General features: G+C 39.5%; 1 protein-coding gene across 6 annotated transcripts in view; it reads right to left on the reverse strand.

Annotated features, from left to right (window-relative positions):
• The window catches only part of NALCN (sodium leak channel, non-selective), a 279,498-nt gene that overhangs the window by 55,349 nt on the left and 204,326 nt on the right, over nt 1–19,823 (reverse strand). For all 6 annotated transcript variants that reach the window (XR_011070942.1, XM_068526400.1, XM_068526403.1 and 3 more), the window contains one exon: nt 8,755–8,828. Coding sequence is in view for 5 of the 6 variants with exons in the window: in XM_068526400.1 (XP_068382501.1) it covers nt 8,755–8,828 (74 nt within the window). In the remaining variant the exon portion in view is untranslated. The remainder of the gene's footprint in view (nt 1–8,754; nt 8,829–19,823) is intronic.

A 19,823-nucleotide genomic window follows, 5' to 3' on the forward strand; every position in this document is an offset into this window, starting at 1 on the left:
AACAGGGTCACTGTGCATCTTGTCTTACAGGAATCTACTGCCAAGCTGAAATAGTAAATAACTATTTAATAGTTACGTAACTGTTAAATAGTTATTTACTATTTCAGTAAATAACTGAGGAATTTGGGACTTTTCATACTGCACCAATAAGAAATGAGACGCACACATTGTTAAAGCTACTCAGGAATAGACCTAGCCAGAAGGAAAATTACTACAATGTTCAATTAAGTTCTATTTTGCCACTTTAAATTTTTCATGAGGATTTAGATGCCTTTTGGTCTCACATAAGGATCAAAGAAATATGTTTTCAGGAAGAAAGTGTTCATTTCTTTGCTGCCTAGAGAAAAAGCAAAGCTCAGGTATCGAAGACACGCTCTGTGATCTTCAGAGAAGGTCTCGCTCGTCTTAGGGCAAAGACCCTAAGAGTCGTGGCATGAAGGTCTTCAATGTCTTCTCTTTATCTCTTCATAATGGCCGGTCCTGGAAGGCCGGTTTCTTAGAAACTCCATCTAGCGGTTTAAAATTAAACAAACTTGGTCGGCCTTCTTGGCTTCTGGAACCGGGAGACACAAGGCTTCAAGTGTCTGGTGGAAAATAATGAAGTCTTTTGTCTTGTCTGAGTGAGGAAATTCCCCATTATGCAGGCATATGTAATCCCTTTATCCCCGCTCCCCGGAGGAGAATTACAGTGGGGCATTTTCCTTTTCCCAGCTGGGGTTAATGTGATGCCCTCTCTACCTTTGAAAGTAAAACAAGCCTAGGACCCCTGAGGATGATTCAAATGTGGGAATATTCTTCAGCAAACACACATTCCCAGTTGCAAAAATATTACCCCTGGTTTCTTGCCAAGGCTTTGAAAAAAACATATGAAAGATTGACTCTTTTTTTTTTTCTTCTTCTTTGCATTGCCTTTGTGCTGTGGAATTTCAATTGCCCCTTATATGACAGCCATATATTTATATAAAATCTTTTATGGAGGTTGAGGGGAGAGAGTCATGTCTTAGGAAACTGTCTCTATTTTTCTTGACATTTCTCCATCTAAAATATTTTAAAATTGGCCCAAAGGTGATGGTTCTAAGAGAGATCTTGGAGCTTTATTAGCCTTTAAACACCACTAGTTGTTTATAGAAACAGCAGCAGGGGGTCTTCGGTTTCTTTCTTCTCTGTCTCCACATTTTCTTTCTTAATGTTCCAGAACGAGGGTGTGGGAAAAGCCTGTACCTTCTGTAACGAAAGAGAGAGGACTGTGAGTCTTCAAATTATTTTCATCCATTATAGAAAACTTAGATTACACGACGATACTATCTGGTATTAAACGTAATTACCATCTAAAGGAACAGCGGTGTAGCTTTGCAGGACACTAAATTTGAGGGATTTTACTCAAATCTTGAGCTGCACCTTGTCAAGTATTATCAGATGTGGTTAATATAATGTAATCACATCAACAGACAATAGGAAGATAGTCCTTTAGTGGTAATTATGTAAAACTATGGCTGTAGAACTGGGTAAGAGAACAGATAATGAGTGTTTCCTGGAAGGGGCTCTTACCTGCCTCCATGTAACTGACAACGTGATCCTCCAAAGCAGGGACCCAGTGATGCTAATAGGTGAGCGCCTCTGTACCGGCCTCTTGCTGCGATGAGGGAATAGCTGAGCTTTTACCCCAGTAAGTACCCCGCTCCTTTGTGAGTCAGCCCAGTCCTGAGTACGGCTCTTCAATAGCAACAGTGAATTAGTTCCTTCCAATCTTGTGTTTTTCATGAAAATGTTTTCATACGTAGACATGTAAATACACCAACAACCAGAACCTCTTGTAGACTGAAAAATGAAAGAAGCCTTACATCTCATCATACGTAGATACCATACGTGAAAAAGAAAGTGACCTCATGGGAAATCCATGCCTTTAGTGCATCTATCCAAATTCAGCAAATAAAATGTCTGAAACCCCACACCATTCACTGGGGTTTGAATTTAGTAACCCTGCTACGGACTCAGAAAAATGCTCACATCCCAGAGAAGAGCCCAGACGTCAGTTCATCTGTCCTAGACCCTGGGGAGAGAGAACTGGGAGAACTGGGCCCTCGACGAGGCCAGTGGACCAAGAGAAACACCCTCATTGAGCCTACAGCCCATGAAGGACCACCCCCAGCTAAGCCCTCACCCACGCCGAAGTTATGGAGCGCCAAAGGGATGTGCACACCGAAGGTTCCAGGCAGGTATTACAACCCACGCAGAAGATGATGCTATGCTTGTCTCAGGCCCAGCGGTCACTGATCTACTTACCCGTGGTGCCCACGACGGCAGCTGCAGCTTCCGCTCAGCTGCTCCCCTGCCCTGATCACCAGCTGTTCTTAGCCAATGATCTTGACTTAAATCCCACTCACCATCACTCTTCCAGCTGCCAAGTCCATCAGGCTTGACTTTACCAACACCTGTGACCACCCCTCACCTCTCCCTTTGCTGGTTGTCCCTGAGAGATGCTGGTCTCTACCTGTTTGACTAGGCTTCCTGCCAAAGCCTATGTAGTCTTCCTGCTTCTGAGATAGGACTGTTTGATTTCCTGGTGCAGCCAAGCAGAATGGAGAACTTGACAGCTGCCCTTAGGGCACTACGACAATCACAGTTCTCCAAGCCCGGGACTTCCCGCCAGCCATCGGGGATGCCAACCTTGGCTGAGGAATCTATGTTGTTAGTTCGGGACTATATCCACCAATAAACATCCAGCAAATGATTTAAACAAATGATCTGATGATACCTCGAAGATGTTAGCCAGCCTAGCAAGGCTTAACTGAGTGTAAAGCTGCAGCAGATAGACTGCTTCCAGCTGGGTAAGCAAGAACCTTGGAATCAACCTGGAAAAAGAGTACGCCGATGTATCAAAAGCATTTTATGCCCCTCAGATCTAGTCTCTGCTGGGCAACAGTGGAGATTCTGCACCACGCCCTTGAGGATCAGCTTTGAAAGGTAACTGTCAATTGCTTGCCTCTCAGGGGCAACTGTGGGTCTCCCCTAACTTATTGCCAATAATGAAAAATCACCTACAGATACCAACTCGTTTAATCGTCTCCTATAAGGCAGGGGTTATAAATTTATAGATCCCATTTAACAGATGAGAAAACGCAGGTGCAGAGACATTAAGTAACTTGCCCAATGTCAAACATCCACGAAGTGAGGGAGCCAGAATTAGAACTCAGTTTGGCTACTGAGTTGCCAAGTGAGTACTTGATACACATGCTCACTTAACTCCTATGAGGTCACCTATAGCCCTACTTGGCAGATGGAGAAGCTGAGCCTTCCCAAGAGTCACTGCTACTCAGGGCACTTAAAGCCAAGTGTGGTTGGCTGCAAATCCTGTCTTCTTTCCATTTCTACTACACCGACACAGCACATTCTATGTGACCGGACCTGGGACAGGAATGAGGCGCCCTTTGTAGGTCAGTGTCAAGAAGGGCACAAAATTCCAGTCCAGAAATATATGTATTTGTAATCAATAAAAATGACTCTCTTAAAATGATGAGAAAAACTCACCAAACATATGTCATTATATATATTTAATTTTTAAATAGTAAGTAGCATTCAACTAAATTAAAAAAATTATTAATTGTGTGGCAAGGAAAATTATGTCATAGATCCAAATATCAGAATACAAATATCATACCAGACTGAGCATTCAAAAAGGTTATAAAGATCTATCCTAGCTAATGGATGCTGATGGCAAACTACAAAAGGATGGCACTTTCTAAAATAATGTAAAATGTTTAATTATTTTATTCTGACATTTCTCTATGTATTCAGCCTAGCAGGAATGATAATGTATTTTTGTTCAATTTCAGGGCTCAAATTAGAGAAATCTCAGTAGAGGGGGTGATGAAATGCACTGCTCTTTGTTTTGATTTCATCTGATGTGGTGTAAAGGTCACTGCCTTTTGAAGGAAGCTTTCTTTAGTGGAGCTGAATGGTGTAGATGAAGTCAAAATAAGAGTGAATTTAATAGCAACCCTGGATTTTATCATTTAGGTGGTGGGCCGTCCTCTCTCTCACAATGCTCTCCAGATAAGTCTGGCCCATTAGTGCCAAATGAGTCACCTGCATTTAAGCTTGTGACACTATTCTCAAGTTCTGTAAAAATGCCCTACTTTTGTTTCTCATCAAAAGTGTTCCCATATATATCCAGAAGTTCATTTCAATTTTCAAAGCAGACAATTAATTTCAAAAAATAAGTAGAAGAATACAAATTAAACATGATTATGTGTAGAAATCATTTGTGGACTTGAACTTCCTGTTCATAGGGAGGTATATAGCACAGTCTTCGCTGGAATAATGCCGACCCTGTTTCAAATGAAAGATGGAAATTTGGAAATGTGGGTCCCCTGAGAATTGAGACCCCTGGTAACCCCACAGCTTAATTATCAATACTAAGAATCAAGACCTCTCCATCAACATGACTTGAATATTCATTCCAGGAAATGAATGTCCAGGCATTTAAGGCCTTAACCATAAGTAATTTCATTGTTAGCTTCAGGAACTTTCCAAAAATCCACTCATCCGAGCTACAGACTAATGGGCCATTTCCTTTCTCTAGACAACAGGTCATCAACTGGACAAACCAGTCACATCAGATTAACTGGTTCTCATCAAGACTCGGGCCAAGACACTGCCCAGGTAGGCATCAATCCTAAATATTTTAAGAATGCTATTTCTAAAAATTAGTTGTATTTATTTTTTAAAGGTACATATATATGGTTAAAAATTCAAAAGGCAGAGAATAGAACAGATTTCTGGAGTAGAGATGGCAGCCCAGAGTCACCATTTATTTTCCCTCTTCTCAGAATCACCCCAAATCAAGAAGGTAAGTGAAAATCAGAAGTGCAAACTCCATCTCAATAGCTGATGACTGAACTGTCATGCCATAGAGGGTGGAAAGAGCATTGAAGGCAGTGGAGAGATGAAGGTGTGTCACCTCTTCCTCGTCCCCCACCCTGGGTGCTGCCCTCCCCCGAATAGTAATGGTTACCTGTCGATAATAACAAGTACTTGTTACTTGTATATCCTGAAGAGTCCTAAACTCCTTTTTTTTAAATTGAGGTGTAACTGACATATAACATTAGTTTCAGGTATACGACATAATGATTCAGTATTCGTACATATTGCAAAATGACCTAAACTCTTATATGAAGAATTCTGCCCAATCTCAACCGGATCTCCCCACTAAAAACACTTAAACCCAAACCCCCAACATTATGAATATCCAGCCCTGACCTATCCCTTCTGAGACATTATTAAGACTGCTGAACTGGTGGTTTCCCTCACATAATAAGTATTAACATTTCACTTCGCTTCATCAACAGATAATTCAGATGACCTTTTGGGGCAGTCTACACCACAAAGGCAGATGAGAAAACGGAGGCTCAGATAAGTGAGTAGCTTAAGGTTATAGAAGAGCAGAGCCAGATGCTGGTCCAGGCCTACTAACGCTAAGTCCAGTATCCTGTGTTACACCTGGGGGACCCTGAAGATCATCTCCTCCAAACTTTAAATTTAAATAATTTCCCTGTTTATACAACAGTCCTCCAGATACCTTACATCTGGGATGTGTCTTGTATTATTTTCCCCAAATATTTGCTATTTTTAAAAAAGTTATTTCTAAGACACTAATATGTGACTAATGCCCACCAGTGATGGACTTGCCCAAACGTTCCAGCTCAGGTCTTCTTTCCATGCCTCCCTGGGGAGGAACCTCTTAGATGAAACTAAAGACTATAAGTCTATGAAAACAAAACACTTAGGAAAATCAAGAGTGACAGAAACAAGTCTCCATCAGACCTCCCTTTTGTATCAAGGCAGCCCCATCTTTTAAGATATCGAGTCTGCACCTCCTGGTCTTAAAGTTCTTTCCTTCTTTCAAAGCCTCCTTTCAAAATGCAGATGGTCAAGGGAGAGGCGACTTCTCCCCCAGCTTTATTGAGGTATAACTGACAAATAACATTGTGTACATTTAAGGTGTACAACACGATTTGATATTCATATATATTGTGAAATGAGTACCACAATAAAGTTAATTAACACGTCCATCTCCTCAGTTACTGTTTTTTGTACTGTTTTTGTGTTTGTGTGTGTGTGTTTGTGTGTGTGTGTGTGTGTGTGTATGTGGTAAGCACACAAGATCTACTCTCTTAGCAAATTTTAAGTATACAATCCAATATTACTAACTTCAGTCACCATGCTGGATGTTAGATCCCCAGAACTTAAAACTGGAAATGTGTATCCTTTGACCAACATCCCCTCATCTCTCCTACCTCCCAGCCCCTGGCAATCCCCAATCTCCTGTTTCTAGGAGTTGGACTTTTTTTTTAGATTCCACATGTAAGTGACATCATATAGTATTTCTCTTTCCGCTTCTAAGTCACCTGGCAGAACTTCCTTAACAGAGAGAAAGGGGAGGCCTGGGGGAGGAGAGGGTTGGTGGGAGCACGGAGACCCTGGGAGAGTGCTGGAAACCTTCCTTCCTCTCCAATTTGTGTAGGGCTATTTGAACCATTGGCCCCAGGTGACTATAAATGTTTTCCTTTTCTTTTTAATTTCTCTCCTCCTCTCTTTTTTTTTTCTCTCTTTTAGTTGTTGTTGTTGTTTCTGCTCAGGTACTCATAAATTATCTCTTTTTAAAACCACTTCTGTACTTTTAAATATCAACAACTAAATGTTCCACTCATAATGTCAATTAGCAGTAAAGGATGTACTTTCTAGCATTATTGTATATGTGCTTTAATATAACTTTGAGAAAATACTGGGGAGTCTCATCCATCCAATCCATTCAATGTTATGACCCTACACACCCACAAAGTTCGTTTTTATTGCCAGACCAATCAGCGAATCTGTCAGAAGTCTGATTGTTATTTTTCAATACAAATAACATGTTAACACAGGCCCTTGTGACATCCATGTATTGCTAAGGCCTAACTCTAAGGCAGATGAATTCTTGGAAGGAAGTTTTCCACAAATCTGTCGCTTGGATGGACAATAAGGGGCTGCCCATGGGGCCCTCGCTCTGGGAGAGCCACGCGGGAACAGCCCCTGTGTCTGGCCACCCAGAGGACCGGACCTCTCAGATCAGTGCACCCTAGGGCTTCACCTTTCTTTTGGGTGGATGGGAGCACCACCATTCTTTTGTAAACTGGGAGAAGGTGAGTAGGAAAGGTGGTGGAAAAGGGAAAGTGGAAGAGCAAGTTTAAGAAAGAGTTCACAGGAACGGGGGTGTATGGAGGTCACCTCCTTCCAAGGGTCCCTGTCTGCCTCTGCTCTGAAGGTCTCTGGGAACCTCTAGGGCACCTTCTGGAAACTTATTCTGGGCAAGTCAGTAGGGTCACTTGATTCCTAATTTGGCAGGTAGACTCTGGATATTAGGATCTCCTCGTGGGTGGTTTCTGGCTCCTGGGGGTGAACCAGAAATCCAGCACCCAGCCCATGACCTGTTTGGTGTGAGCAGGGAGAGTCTTCAAGACCCTAGGGACTGACCGTGCCATGAACGTGTCTAGTACAATTCCAGCTGGATAAAGAACCTGGAGGACCACATAGTGTTTGAGGCCAGCCTCGTGGTGTTATCCGATGGTAACGCCAGGATTGAGCCAGTTGGAAGCAAACTGAAGTTGGTTCACAGGTGGTTATATTTGCTTAGAAGCTTTCCTTTCTCTATTTCAATGAGACCTTTCAGTTTCATCTCATCATATTCTTCGGTGATACTATAAAAGCCCCAGAAATATTTATTCTCATCTCATAGAAGGGACTCCAACACACACTCAACTGTATGCGTGAATCGTCAGCCAACATAAAGAATAAATACACAGAGTCCTGTCTTGATGAGTTAGGATTGTTTCTGGCATACAAATTTCAGGTAGTGTTACAAAGTCAAAATAGTTTCTCAAATCATATCTATTAGCCTTATTTCCTCATTCCAGTTATACAAGTTATAGAGATTCTGGCAAAATGCTTTCATGACTACTCTTAATAACTCAGGTGGAGTAGAAGAGAATCAAACTCCTTCCCTTTAGCACAGTTTGGACAGGGCTTCCTACTATGAATTTATCTATTCACCTTGTCAGCCATTCCACCTCCAGCTCCAATATTTAGGTGTATTTCTTATACATGTCTATGTAATACAGGAACCAATAAATTATATTCCAAATACTTATGCATTTTTATAATGATCATGTTACTTTATATTAAAACATAGTCTTATAAAATACCCTTAAGTAGCTAGCTTAATTTTCCTTTCTGATACTTCAAGGCAGATTTTAGAAAGTAGCATTAAAATTATGTGTTTTTATAAGCATTCTAAAATGGATATGCTTTTGATTCTTATAGATTTTAAATACATTTATTTTTAATAAATTAAAAAGCTTTCCCTTTTACCATTTTTCCCTTAGATTGTGATTTGTCTTTTAGAGATCACGAAAGACAAAATCTGTAAAAATAAAAGTTATTTTCATCTTTCTGTAAATGTTTATACTTATAATTTATGTCTAAGTGCATGAAAGAGAAAAAAATGGCTGATTGAGCTAATAAAATATTACTTTTTCAGGAGAGACGTTAATGATGTGTTTGACATTATTTTTAAGTACATAGTTACCCAAACCTACTCTGTAGCAGAAAGTATATACTGATACTCAGAAAATTAGTTCATTATTTTAAAAAAAGGTCCATTTTGCTTAACTTAATCCTATTTGTATTTAAATATGTATCAGTGTTAAACGATGTTACCTTAAAATTTTAGTGACTGCGGTCTCCTTTTCTAGAAGGTTCCTTGCCCTGATGCTGAAGACAGACTTGCGAAGCTGTAAAATCATGAGTGTGACTTTAGTTTCAGAATGTAAAGGGGAGAGGGAGGAGATATGGGGATATATGTATACGTATAGCTGATTCACTTTGTTATAAAGCAGAAACTAACACACCATTGTAAAGCAATTATACTCCAATAAAGATGTTAAAAAAAAAAAGAGTGTAAAGGGGAAATATACTGACAAATCATTACACACACAAAACAGATAACACTATGAAAACAATACACATGAATTTTTTCATCATATGATTGATTCTATCATTTAATTTTAATTTCTATCTTTACTTTTATTTGAATAGAACTGCAAACAAGCTTGTGAGGCCACGTGTCACAGCTTCGGGGGCGACACACTGGCTATGCTCATTGGTAGTAATGTCTCCTTACATCCGAATAGGGTTTTCAGTTTCCAAAGAATTTAATGTTGCAATGACTACTGGACCCTTATTGTCGTCGTTTATTAAAATGTTGTCTAATCCACATTACATCTGATTCTGGGACCCAATACTCATCTGAATGATGAGTTTAAGAATTGTTTTGCCTATAGACATAGAGACAAATGAGACAAACTTTCAAGGTTTCTTCCTCCTTGGCGACGATGAAATTAACCCAGGGAAAAGGACTAAGAAAACAAAATCCTGGAGGCTGGCTACAAACCAGAAGATACACTCCACAGACTCAGCTCCGTCCTGCTTGATAGTTACAGAAGTAAGACTGGTGACAGGTGTACAGGGATCCAGGGTGGGCAGGAAAAGGGCAGAGAAAGAAGAGAGACAACACCAGCCTGGGAAGATTCAATAACTAGGAAGTGTAGCTGCAGACCTCAGATACTTGGACAATGTCCCGTTCATTTTGATCAATAGATTAGACTAGATTTCCTGAGCACTTAGTATGATTTTAGTGACTATTGGAGAGTCATGAGATTTTCAGTAAAAAGCAGGGTACAGTAGCTTGTAAAGTGCTAGGTGCTATGCACCATAGAAAAGATAAGGGGGGCTGTAGGGCTCTGGGTCGGGGAGAACTAGGTGTGTCTCAAATAGTTAGCAAAGACTTGATTGAAGAAGAAGTCGTATTGGGCCCTGAAGGATAGTTAGGATTTCTACAAGCGAAGGAAGCAGTGGGTGAAGGACTAAAGCTGGAAATGTGCACAGGGCAGATTAACTTGGTGCAAACTACCTGTGCAAGTGCTGAGCTAGGCGGTCCTTTAAGCAAGGAGAATGGAGGAAACACTTTCAAACAAAGTTGAGGGAGGAAAATCAAGCAGGAGACAGAATAACTCTGTATTCAAAAAAAACATAGACCATCCAGTTTCTCTTGAACGAGAGATGGGTAACTTGAGGCACAAAGTCACCGAGCTCCAATCTGCAAACAAACCTATAAACGAATGCTATAATGTCAACCCATGTGGCCATGTTGCCAGAGCTGGGAAAGAGCTGGTCATCACACCACAGCTGACAACCTACACAGCATCATTACTAGCAAGAGAACGTTCCTCTTTCACAGCAAATCTGTAATGAACGGAAGGATCACTGCACACACTGGCAATTTCCCTCACGTGAGGAGAGGCGGTACACTCTTTTTTTTTCCAATAACGAAAACCTGAGCTGGTTTCATTATTCACTAGAACTCTTGGAAGAATAAATTAATGTGTAGATAAGGAAACAAGAGTGGAAGTCATTTTTTTTTTTTGAAATTGTATTTTCAGAGTAACGCACAAAAGGCTGTTTACCATGATCGAATCATGAAACTTTCTTACATCTTCTCTCCTCTGCTGACGAGTGACTTTGTGCGTTGATTGAACCCCCCCGAGGTGACAGCACATCTCCTGAGGAACATTGTTTAGAGTCACTTTGGAGACAGAAGACTCAGCTGAAAGTGCTCACCAGTTATGAAAGGGCCCAGGCTACAGAGGCCCCGGGAAGGCAAGTTTCAGGAGAGAACTGTGGATCCCACACTTGCTTCATCTTCAAAGGACAAAGACAGGCCTTAGCCGTCTTTCCCCTAGTGTAAGGTGATGGTCTGAACTCAATCACCTGGCTTCTGCCCCTGTAATTGGGCAGCTGACACTTAAAACAGTGTTCTTCACGTTGGGAAAAACCTTTGCAGACACTGGGGACAACATGTGTTTATTGTTTCCAAATTACTTCTTGCACTGCACATGGTTTCTAAAGGGCTTCCAAATCTCCTTTGTCCTAAACTTGAACCAGGTAAAACAGAATATGCTATTAATCTGTACCAAGGAGTCCTTGAACACTGCTTTTGTAACTAACAACAGAATAAGTAGAAGAATAAACACCGTAATAGAATAACTTCAATTCAGGTTTGGGAATATTCTTGAAAGAAGAAAGGAGATATCTATAGCTATCTATCTACCTAATCTATCTACCTACCTACCTGTATTTGATAGCCTTGATATATATTTAGAAACTGTTCTTTCTGCTGGTAAATAAAGAAGGCCTGTAGTGACTATCTAGTTCTCCTATTGCTTTAGTAAAGCTTCGCGCAGTTCTTTCAGCCGACAGCACCAGCTACACTGCTCTGCAGTGCCCTCTTCTGGCTCCAGAAGATACTGACAGGACCTGAAATAATGATCAAAGCACTTAAGGAATTACAGCTTATGAAAGGTGTAACTGTTCATTCTGGATATAAACCTATCAGAAATGCAGGACTTAAAAAGAAGGGTATGGGTGACATATTTACATAGCATTTGAATTGAAAAAAATAAAAGATTAGTTGAAAAGCCTCTTTCTTTGGGTGATTTTATATTTGTAAACCTGATACATTCAGCTCCACAAGGTAACTGTTCTGTGACTGAATTAATAATCAAAAACAAATACATTCAATTTAAATGTTCAAACAAAACATAAGTGATTTTTTTTTTAAGTCTTAAAATTTTAATTTAAAAGATCGTCCCAGAATTGTGCACTTGAACATGGAATTCAAGACCCTGGAAGTTCAAATCATTTTGCATAGAGTTATCTGCGGTTGAATACATTGGAGCTGAAGGGCATAGCAAAGGAGGGGTCTAGCCAATTTTCTGGCACTGCCTTTAGGTGTTTTAATCTACAGGTTCCTCTTTTTTTCCCCCTTACAGTGGAAGACCCTGGGCCATTTGACCCATAGCTTCTTGGAGCCTGGATTTTGCTAAGTGTACATTCATGGTATAGTTCACCATGTTCTTCTGTCCTCTGTACTTTCTGCAAATGGGCAACTGGATTCTGAGTTTCATCACACTCAGGTTTGATCAGAATGCACATCATGTCTGGTTGTCCCTCTTTTTGTGATGTTAACAGTATTGATATTCGTTGCTTAGATGACTGATTCACCCAGTTTGTAAAATTGTCATTTCGTCTTCATTTATTAGTTGGATTACTTTTATAATGAGGCACCTCCCCACATGTATTATTTGGTTACTCAGTAGTTCAATTCATAAGGAGAAGGCAAGATACAGGCTTGATTCTTTACCTGTCTATAGGATAGCATTCCCTTCCTGATTCTCTTTTTCTTGTAACTTTTGTAGGGAACTTGACTTTGATGATTTTCGGTTGCTCATTTTCATGCAAAATTTGTTTTCCTGCATTTCCAATATTTCTCTCCTAACTTCAGAGCTTCCTCTTCTGTTAGAATACAGGGATCAAATGTGGCAGCTTTCTTTCTGGGATTTCCTGGCTCTGTTTTCACTCCCCCCTGACACTACCAATTTTATCTGGATCTGCTCTTTCCTTTATCACTCTTGTTATTTTTGATTCCACTCCTGGATGTTTTTCTGTCTCTTTAATTTATTTATTTATTTTTGGCTACGGGCTTCTCTAGTTGTGGCACACGGGCTTAGTTGCCGTATGTGGGATCTTAGTTCCCTGACCAGGGATCGAACCTGGGCCCCCTGCATTGGGAGCATGGAGCCTTAACCACTGGACTGCCAGGGAAGTCCCCTGGATGTTTTTCTTTAGTGTAGAGGGAAGAGGGTGTTTGCCTGTTCCCAGAAACATTTGATGCCCTGCAACTAACCTTGGCTTCTTCCCTACAGCACCGTGCGTTATTGACTGAATGTTTGTGTCCCCCCAAAATTCATATGTTGAAGCCCTAACCCCAGTGTGATGATATTAGGAGAGGAGCCTTTGGAAGGCAATTAGGTTCAGATGAGGTCATGAGGATAGAGCCCCTAAGAGGCAGCAAGTGTCCTGTTGCTGGCGATCAATAAACTGCTTCATAAAACTTTCCCTTTGCAAAAGAAGTACACATATGTTAAGCATTATTAATGAAATGGAGCAAGCGATGGCATTTTGCAGTGATGCATTTGCCCGAGCTAAGATAAAGCAGTGACAAAAGTTCACAGAAAATAAGACATGTCACACCAAAAGGCATTTAGATTTAATTACAAACATAATTTGCAAAATGTTTAATTCAGAGAAAAAATCTGCTTTTATCTTTTTTATCTCTTTCTTCCTGCTGTTTTAGTGTTTTGTTGGTTGATATTTTTCTAATTACCTGAGTTGAATACTTGGAAGATTTATGTCAACATTTATTCCTTTATTAAATATGCATTCAAGGCTATGATTTTCCCTCTAAAAATGCCTTTAGCTACTTCTCATAAGTTTGATATATATTATGTTCATTATTTTTCAGTTCTAGATACTTTTTATTTCCATTGTGGTGTCTTCTATACTCCCTCAGTTATTTGGAAGTGGTTTTAAAATTTTTTTTAAAATTTATTTATTTATTTTATTTATGGCTGTGTTGGGTCTTCGTTTCTCTGCGAGGGCTTTCTCTAGTTGTGGCAGGCGGGGGCCACTCTTCATCGCGGTGCGCGGGCCTCTCACTATCACGGCCTCTCTTGTTGTGGAGCACAGGCTCCAGACGCGCAGGCTCAGTAGTTGTGGCTCACGGGCCCAGTTGCTCCGCGGCATGTGGGATCTTCCCAGACCAGGGCTCGAACCCGTGTCCCCTGCATTGGCAGGCAGATTCTCAACCACTGCACCACCAGGGAAGCCCCGGTTTTAAAATTCTTTAATGTGTAGGTGATTTTTGTGGTTGTTATTTGGTTTCTAATTTTATGTTGGTCAAATAATTCCTTCTCTAAGATACTGATTTGGTTTATATTCAGAATTCCTTTGTGGTGTAGAAAGTGGTCATGTTCTATAAATCATTCATGCGTTCTTGAATCAGAATGTATATTCTTTAGTCATTGAATGAAGAATTGTATAAATGGCCATAACATGAAACTGGTAAACTGTATATTTCAAATCCTCTAAATCCTTATTCATTTCCTCGGCTGTTTGATCATGTGTTGAGGTACTATATTACATATGTTAAACTTAATCTTCAAATTAATCTTCATAGGCAGTATTATTATCTCTTTTTTACAGATGGGAGATCTGAGGTTCATAGAAATTAGGTTGTCTAAGGTTACCCAGATAATAAATTGCAGAATTATGATTAGAGTTCTGGATTGTACAGCTTTTCACTACATCACAATGTCTATGTAAAATGTCATAGTATTTTAAAAGTATTTAGAAAAGCAGTATTAAAAAAAAGAAGTATAAAAAAGGAATTTTCCAAGCTATACTGTAATAAAACATTGTCTGCTTGACTTGGAAGATTTGGTTTGAACATATAACATGCTCTTGCTTCTCCCAACGCCTAATACAAAATCTAAACTAGCCAATTTTTTTTCTTCGTTCTATATATCCACAACTGATTTTCAGAATAACAACGCTGAAGCATGAAAAGAGATCAATGACCTTTCTAACCCATTAGAGCCGGGATAGTTTATAGGATTTATATTTTACATTTATTGAATCCTTAAAAATCAGGGATCCATCACAACTTTTAGTTAACCAGAACATTAATTCAATTTACTCCATCACCTGGGAGTAACCACAAACCTATCAGGGAATATCAGATTCCTTCGGGATGCTCCAAGCTTAGGTCTAAAGGACCATCTTTCACTCTAGCGACCTTCAAAATGAAGCCATTAATATTTATTTGAGAAAGAAAGCCATAAACATTATAAATATTCAACTAACTTTTCTGATTTGGAGTTGTTAACAATACATTTTTGTTGCTAAGTGGGAAAAAGTTTGAGAGGCCTTATTTTTCTTTTCTCACTTTGAAAATATTAACAGATTGATATTAAGTGGGAGAGAATTTATAAAAACATATGACCATTAAGCCCCAAATCATGGTCCAGTGAACAAGGCTTGATGAATGTCATTTCTGCTGGAAAGGTATAGTGTAATTATTATAATGAGCCACTTTATTGAATAAGTCTCCCACATAAAACACAGTAATTGGAACTGAGCAATTACTTAAAATTACACAGGTTGAAGGTGGTACCTCACTTATCTGTATTTGAATTTTTCATGCACCTGTGAACTGAAAATTAATCCCAAAGTGCATACGACAGATCCTGTGCATGGCAAGATGTTTCCATAAAATAAACTTTTTGCAAAATTGACACTATGCTTAGAAAGAAAGAATTTTAAAAACGTGATTAGTGTCGGTGGCAGCAAGATTAAAATAGTCCTATTACAATGTATATAAAGGTGAATACCATTGTATTAGTGTGTTAGGAAGGTTTGAAATATGTCTTAGAATGTGACTTTTGTAAAGAGGGAGTTTTAGATGATGGGTCAAGATTTCTGATCTTAAGTTATTTCAACATCATAAATTCTGAATCCTGAGAAAATACCAGGCAGGAAAGTTAAAAAAATATATAAGGATGTACGTGTACAAGCACATGTGCAGACGTGTGCACACACACACACACACACCTCCCAAATCTTTACTCTTCCTTTGGGGTCCAGGGCACCCCATACATGTCAGTCCCTGCTCTGTGTGTGAAACATCTTTTTGTCTTTCTGTGAATTCCACTAGATCATAAGCTCCACATGATCTAGGAATAGGATGGTGTATTCCTTGTCCACTACATTTTCCTCCAGTCTAGCACTGTGCAGAGTTCATTTCTGAAATATATTGAAAGAATGAATAAATTTCTTAATATTAAAAGATAGCTCTCTCTGTGTTCTACCTTTTTTTTTTTCTCATGAAGTGAATCCTTAAAATAACAGATGTGAAGCAGGTAAAAATTACGAAGGAGGACTGCTTATTTTGAAATGCCTCTATTCACTTGAGATATAGGACAGTCTTGTAAAACTAGAAACTAAATGATTGGCAGCTTCATTGGCTTGGCTTTTTGGCACTTGAATTTTATGACTGTGCTTTAGTCACTAATGCTTGTCATTGCAGAGTTGGTCAAATCTCCAACAACTTATATCTCAGCTAAACTAGTATAATAACTGATGAGGCAAAGCATGAGGGGAAAACATTATCTTCAATTACAGAAAAAAATTAGATATGTTTATATATAGTGCTAACTGGTAATAAAATACAATACATGCTAGGGAGATTTAGATTATGTAAGTAAAAACCAAAATGACTTCGTGGTTATAAACAGAAAAACAAAGACTGAAAATCTGCAGAGATTTAAAAAAGATGAGTGGATTTATGATTCTGGGAGAAAATGCCAGATGCTTTTAACCAAGCAGCTGTTTGTGAATTTAAAATTCATGGTACTCTGATAGTGCAAGGAGCAGCTATTGGTCTCCAATTACAATTCAATTGTATTTGAACTTCAGATCCAAAGAACAAGAATGTCAGCAGAAGCACCAACCATACACATTGAGACTTAATGGAAAATACACTTTATAAGTATGACTATACTCAAAGGGGAAGCATGTTTAAAAAGTAGAGCAAAGTGTAAAGTTCAAAGACAGGTTCAGCTGCAACCTCAGCTCTCCCAGACCTGTTTTGGAGACTGTACCGAAAACACTTGATCAAAAGCCTTCTATATTATGTATAAAAGATGCTTAATCCTAGACTGATTTACTTTTGACCCCCAATAAACGTGCACCTAAGGAATGCAAACAAATGACATATAATTCCAAACTAAAAATGATCACACAATTAAATATTCTGAAAAAAAAATCATTGATAGGGAATTCCTACTCTTGTGTTAGTTGAAAGCAGCAAAATGTGTTTTTAACCCATAACCCAGCACACTGCATATAAAAGTCCTCTAGAAATGATTGTCAAATGTGCACATAAATGCAGCCATATTTTAATTTGAGCTCACAAACGTACTGCAAAGATCAATAAAAATGGAAAAAAAGTTGTCATTTAAATGATGCATCTCCATTATTACTGTGAATAAGTGGGCAATCAATTATCTACTAAAGCATTCGTATGCTAAAGAGAGAAGTGGTAGGGTTTTCATACTGGGCTTGATGGACATACTTCTTCCCTCCCTGGGACCACACTACTTTGTATCTTTGCGATACAGCTTCCGGTTAGCGGTAGTAACATGTAATCTGCCACTCTTCTCCTAGAGATGTGTCTTGAATGGCACTGCAGAGATGCTAAGCTATTATTTTAGAAAATTCTTTCAGAAGAGTAAAAGCCCAAAAGATGAAAACAGGCTATTCTCTTTTTTTTAAAGTGAGTTAACGTTCATCCTGGAAATTATAGATCAGGCTGAGTAACTTGCTACATGTGGAGTTACTGGAACAAACCATCAAATACTCTATGATTACGTAGAAAATTATAAAATGCTGTATGGCAGTCAACAAGGCTTTGTGAACAGTAAACCTTTCCAGAACAATTTAATTTATTTCTTGAGAGGCTGAGACACTAGGTAGGCACGGGGGTTGCAACTGAAATACCATCAAAAATCAGACTAAAAAAAATCAGGCTCATGGACAATAAGGAAAATAAATCAGTAACTAATATATTGTGCTCAACTAGACTGTTACATCTGAAGGTTAATTTAAGTAAAAGTAATTCTTCTTGGTTGATGAATATGTCTATTTGCTGAATCTGACTTCATGGCATGGTTTAATTAAAGTAACTTTTTTTTTTTTTTCTTTTTTCTTTGGCTGTGCCGTGTAGCTTGCAGGATCTTAGTTTCTCAACCAGGGATTGACCCCGGGCCCAGGCAGTGAAAGCACCGAGTCGTAACCACTGGACAGTCAGGTAAGTCCCTAAAGTAACTTTTCGTATCTGGTTTGATAGGCACATATCATATGCTATGCCAGGTGCGATGCTAAGCATTTAACATATATTATTTAATTCTCACAACAAACCTTAAAAATAAGAATGATCTCTGTTTATAAATGAGGATTGGAACCTACATCATGTAATCAGTATTACTGGTCTTAATGACTGTTCTATTCTGCTTCTCACAATCAGTTACATTAAGGAGATCATGCGGTCCATGTTTTCCACATGCTTCCCTCCCTGCCTGGAGCAATTTGTCCTCTATGGCTCAGTCTTCCTTCTCCTGCAGGAAGGACTTAGGGGGTTCTGTCTCATGCTCCTGTAATAGTTTTTACTTTCATCCATTCACACGTGTTTCTCCCCATTAGACTAAAAGATTCTCAAGGGCATAGTTCACACCTCACTCACTGTTGAATTCCCATAGCCCAGAAGAGTGCCAGATGAATAACAGGTGTTCCATAAATGTTTGTTGAATGACTGAGTGACCGTTGAAGACTTATGGAAATGTAAAGGGTAAACAAAACACAGTAATTACTTTTTTTGTTTTCCTCCTCACTTTGTACATGTGTTAGCTATTAATTATGAAGGCTTACTATGGAACTTTCTATGTGTTTAGCGGAAAAGAGAGAGATAAGAGAGAGAGCAGACATCGCTCTCTTGTTGGAGAAATAAATCCTCACTGTTCTTTATCATATGGGTTCTGATTACTGTTCTGAGAAGTACAGGGATACAAGGGGGTGACTGGGACAGCCCTCATCTCTCCATCTGTCTCATGCTGATGTGACTCTGTGATGGGCCCTCATGTTCCCCAGACACGGCAGATTCTGACCCCAGAAGTGGCTCCCCAGCCAAGACAGCAGGGCAGAAAGACCAGGGAGGTCCGTCAGAGACAGAGAGAGTCCTTAGATCCAACCACAGTGGAAACCTTGACGTTGATGAGATGATTCACTTGAGGACAGAGTGAGCTGCTTTTATTAACAGGGTTACTGGAAAGCCAAGTTCACATCTCAGTTTATGTAAGCACTCTACTTAAGGAATTGAGGGTTTAATTCCAATAATACAGAGGGAAAAAATGAGTAGAAAACCACTGCCCGATTCCCTTCTGCTTGGAAACTAGTAAGACTCCTCTCAAGATCTGCAGGTTTATCCTTTAATCAGGAGGAAAGGGGACCCCTTGAAGATGCCCACGGGGGTGTAGGGGAGTGGAAAGGGAAAGAGATGTGGGAATTGGCACTTGGGAATGCCTTTTCTGTGGGGTTTGGAAGGACACCCCAAGGGAAAAGAGGGACCACACTGTTTGCTGTCTTTTTCCTTTAGGATCTGAGCAAACCACACAATGGCTTTAAAGATGTTACATTTTTGTTTGCTCATTGCTTACAGAGAAGGACAGGTATTTTAAACTATGTGATAAAGGTAATCAGACAGGGCTATTTTTAAAAACATGGTCTCTGCAAAGTGAGGTTGCCATGGGAATTCCTTACAGTTGTTCAAAGCCAGGGTAATTACTTGAGAAAATCTTGCCTAACATGTGCTTTTGTGTTTCCACTTGCTTAATCAAACAACTCCACAGTCCACCCCTCCTGGCTTTTGTTGTCAGGTTTTCCCCTTAACTTGTGATGTCCAGGTTCCTGGGGACTCAGTGTTTTCCTTGGCAAGAGAAAAGTGAGTCCCTCTAGTATAGAGGGTCTCAGAAGTTTCTTCCTGACAGGTGGTCGTTAAGAGAAAACTTTTATTTTATTGCTCCTTTGTTCACATTATGAGAAGCACCAAAAGCCAGCCTCTCTTTTTCTTTTGATTTCTTACTACTCTTTGGGGAAAACAGCCTCTGTTTGCAGGGTGCCGGGGGAGTTCCTTCACGCAGAGTGAAGGACCTTGCTGCCCACTTGACAATGACTCGCATTTCCAAAGGCAACTGGGATGTAATAGAAATTTGCAAGCG

Source organism: Eschrichtius robustus, chromosome 18 (assembly GCF_028021215.1).
Source record: "Eschrichtius robustus isolate mEscRob2 chromosome 18, mEscRob2.pri, whole genome shotgun sequence".
Classification (NCBI taxonomy): Eukaryota; Metazoa; Chordata; class Mammalia; order Artiodactyla; family Eschrichtiidae; genus Eschrichtius; species Eschrichtius robustus.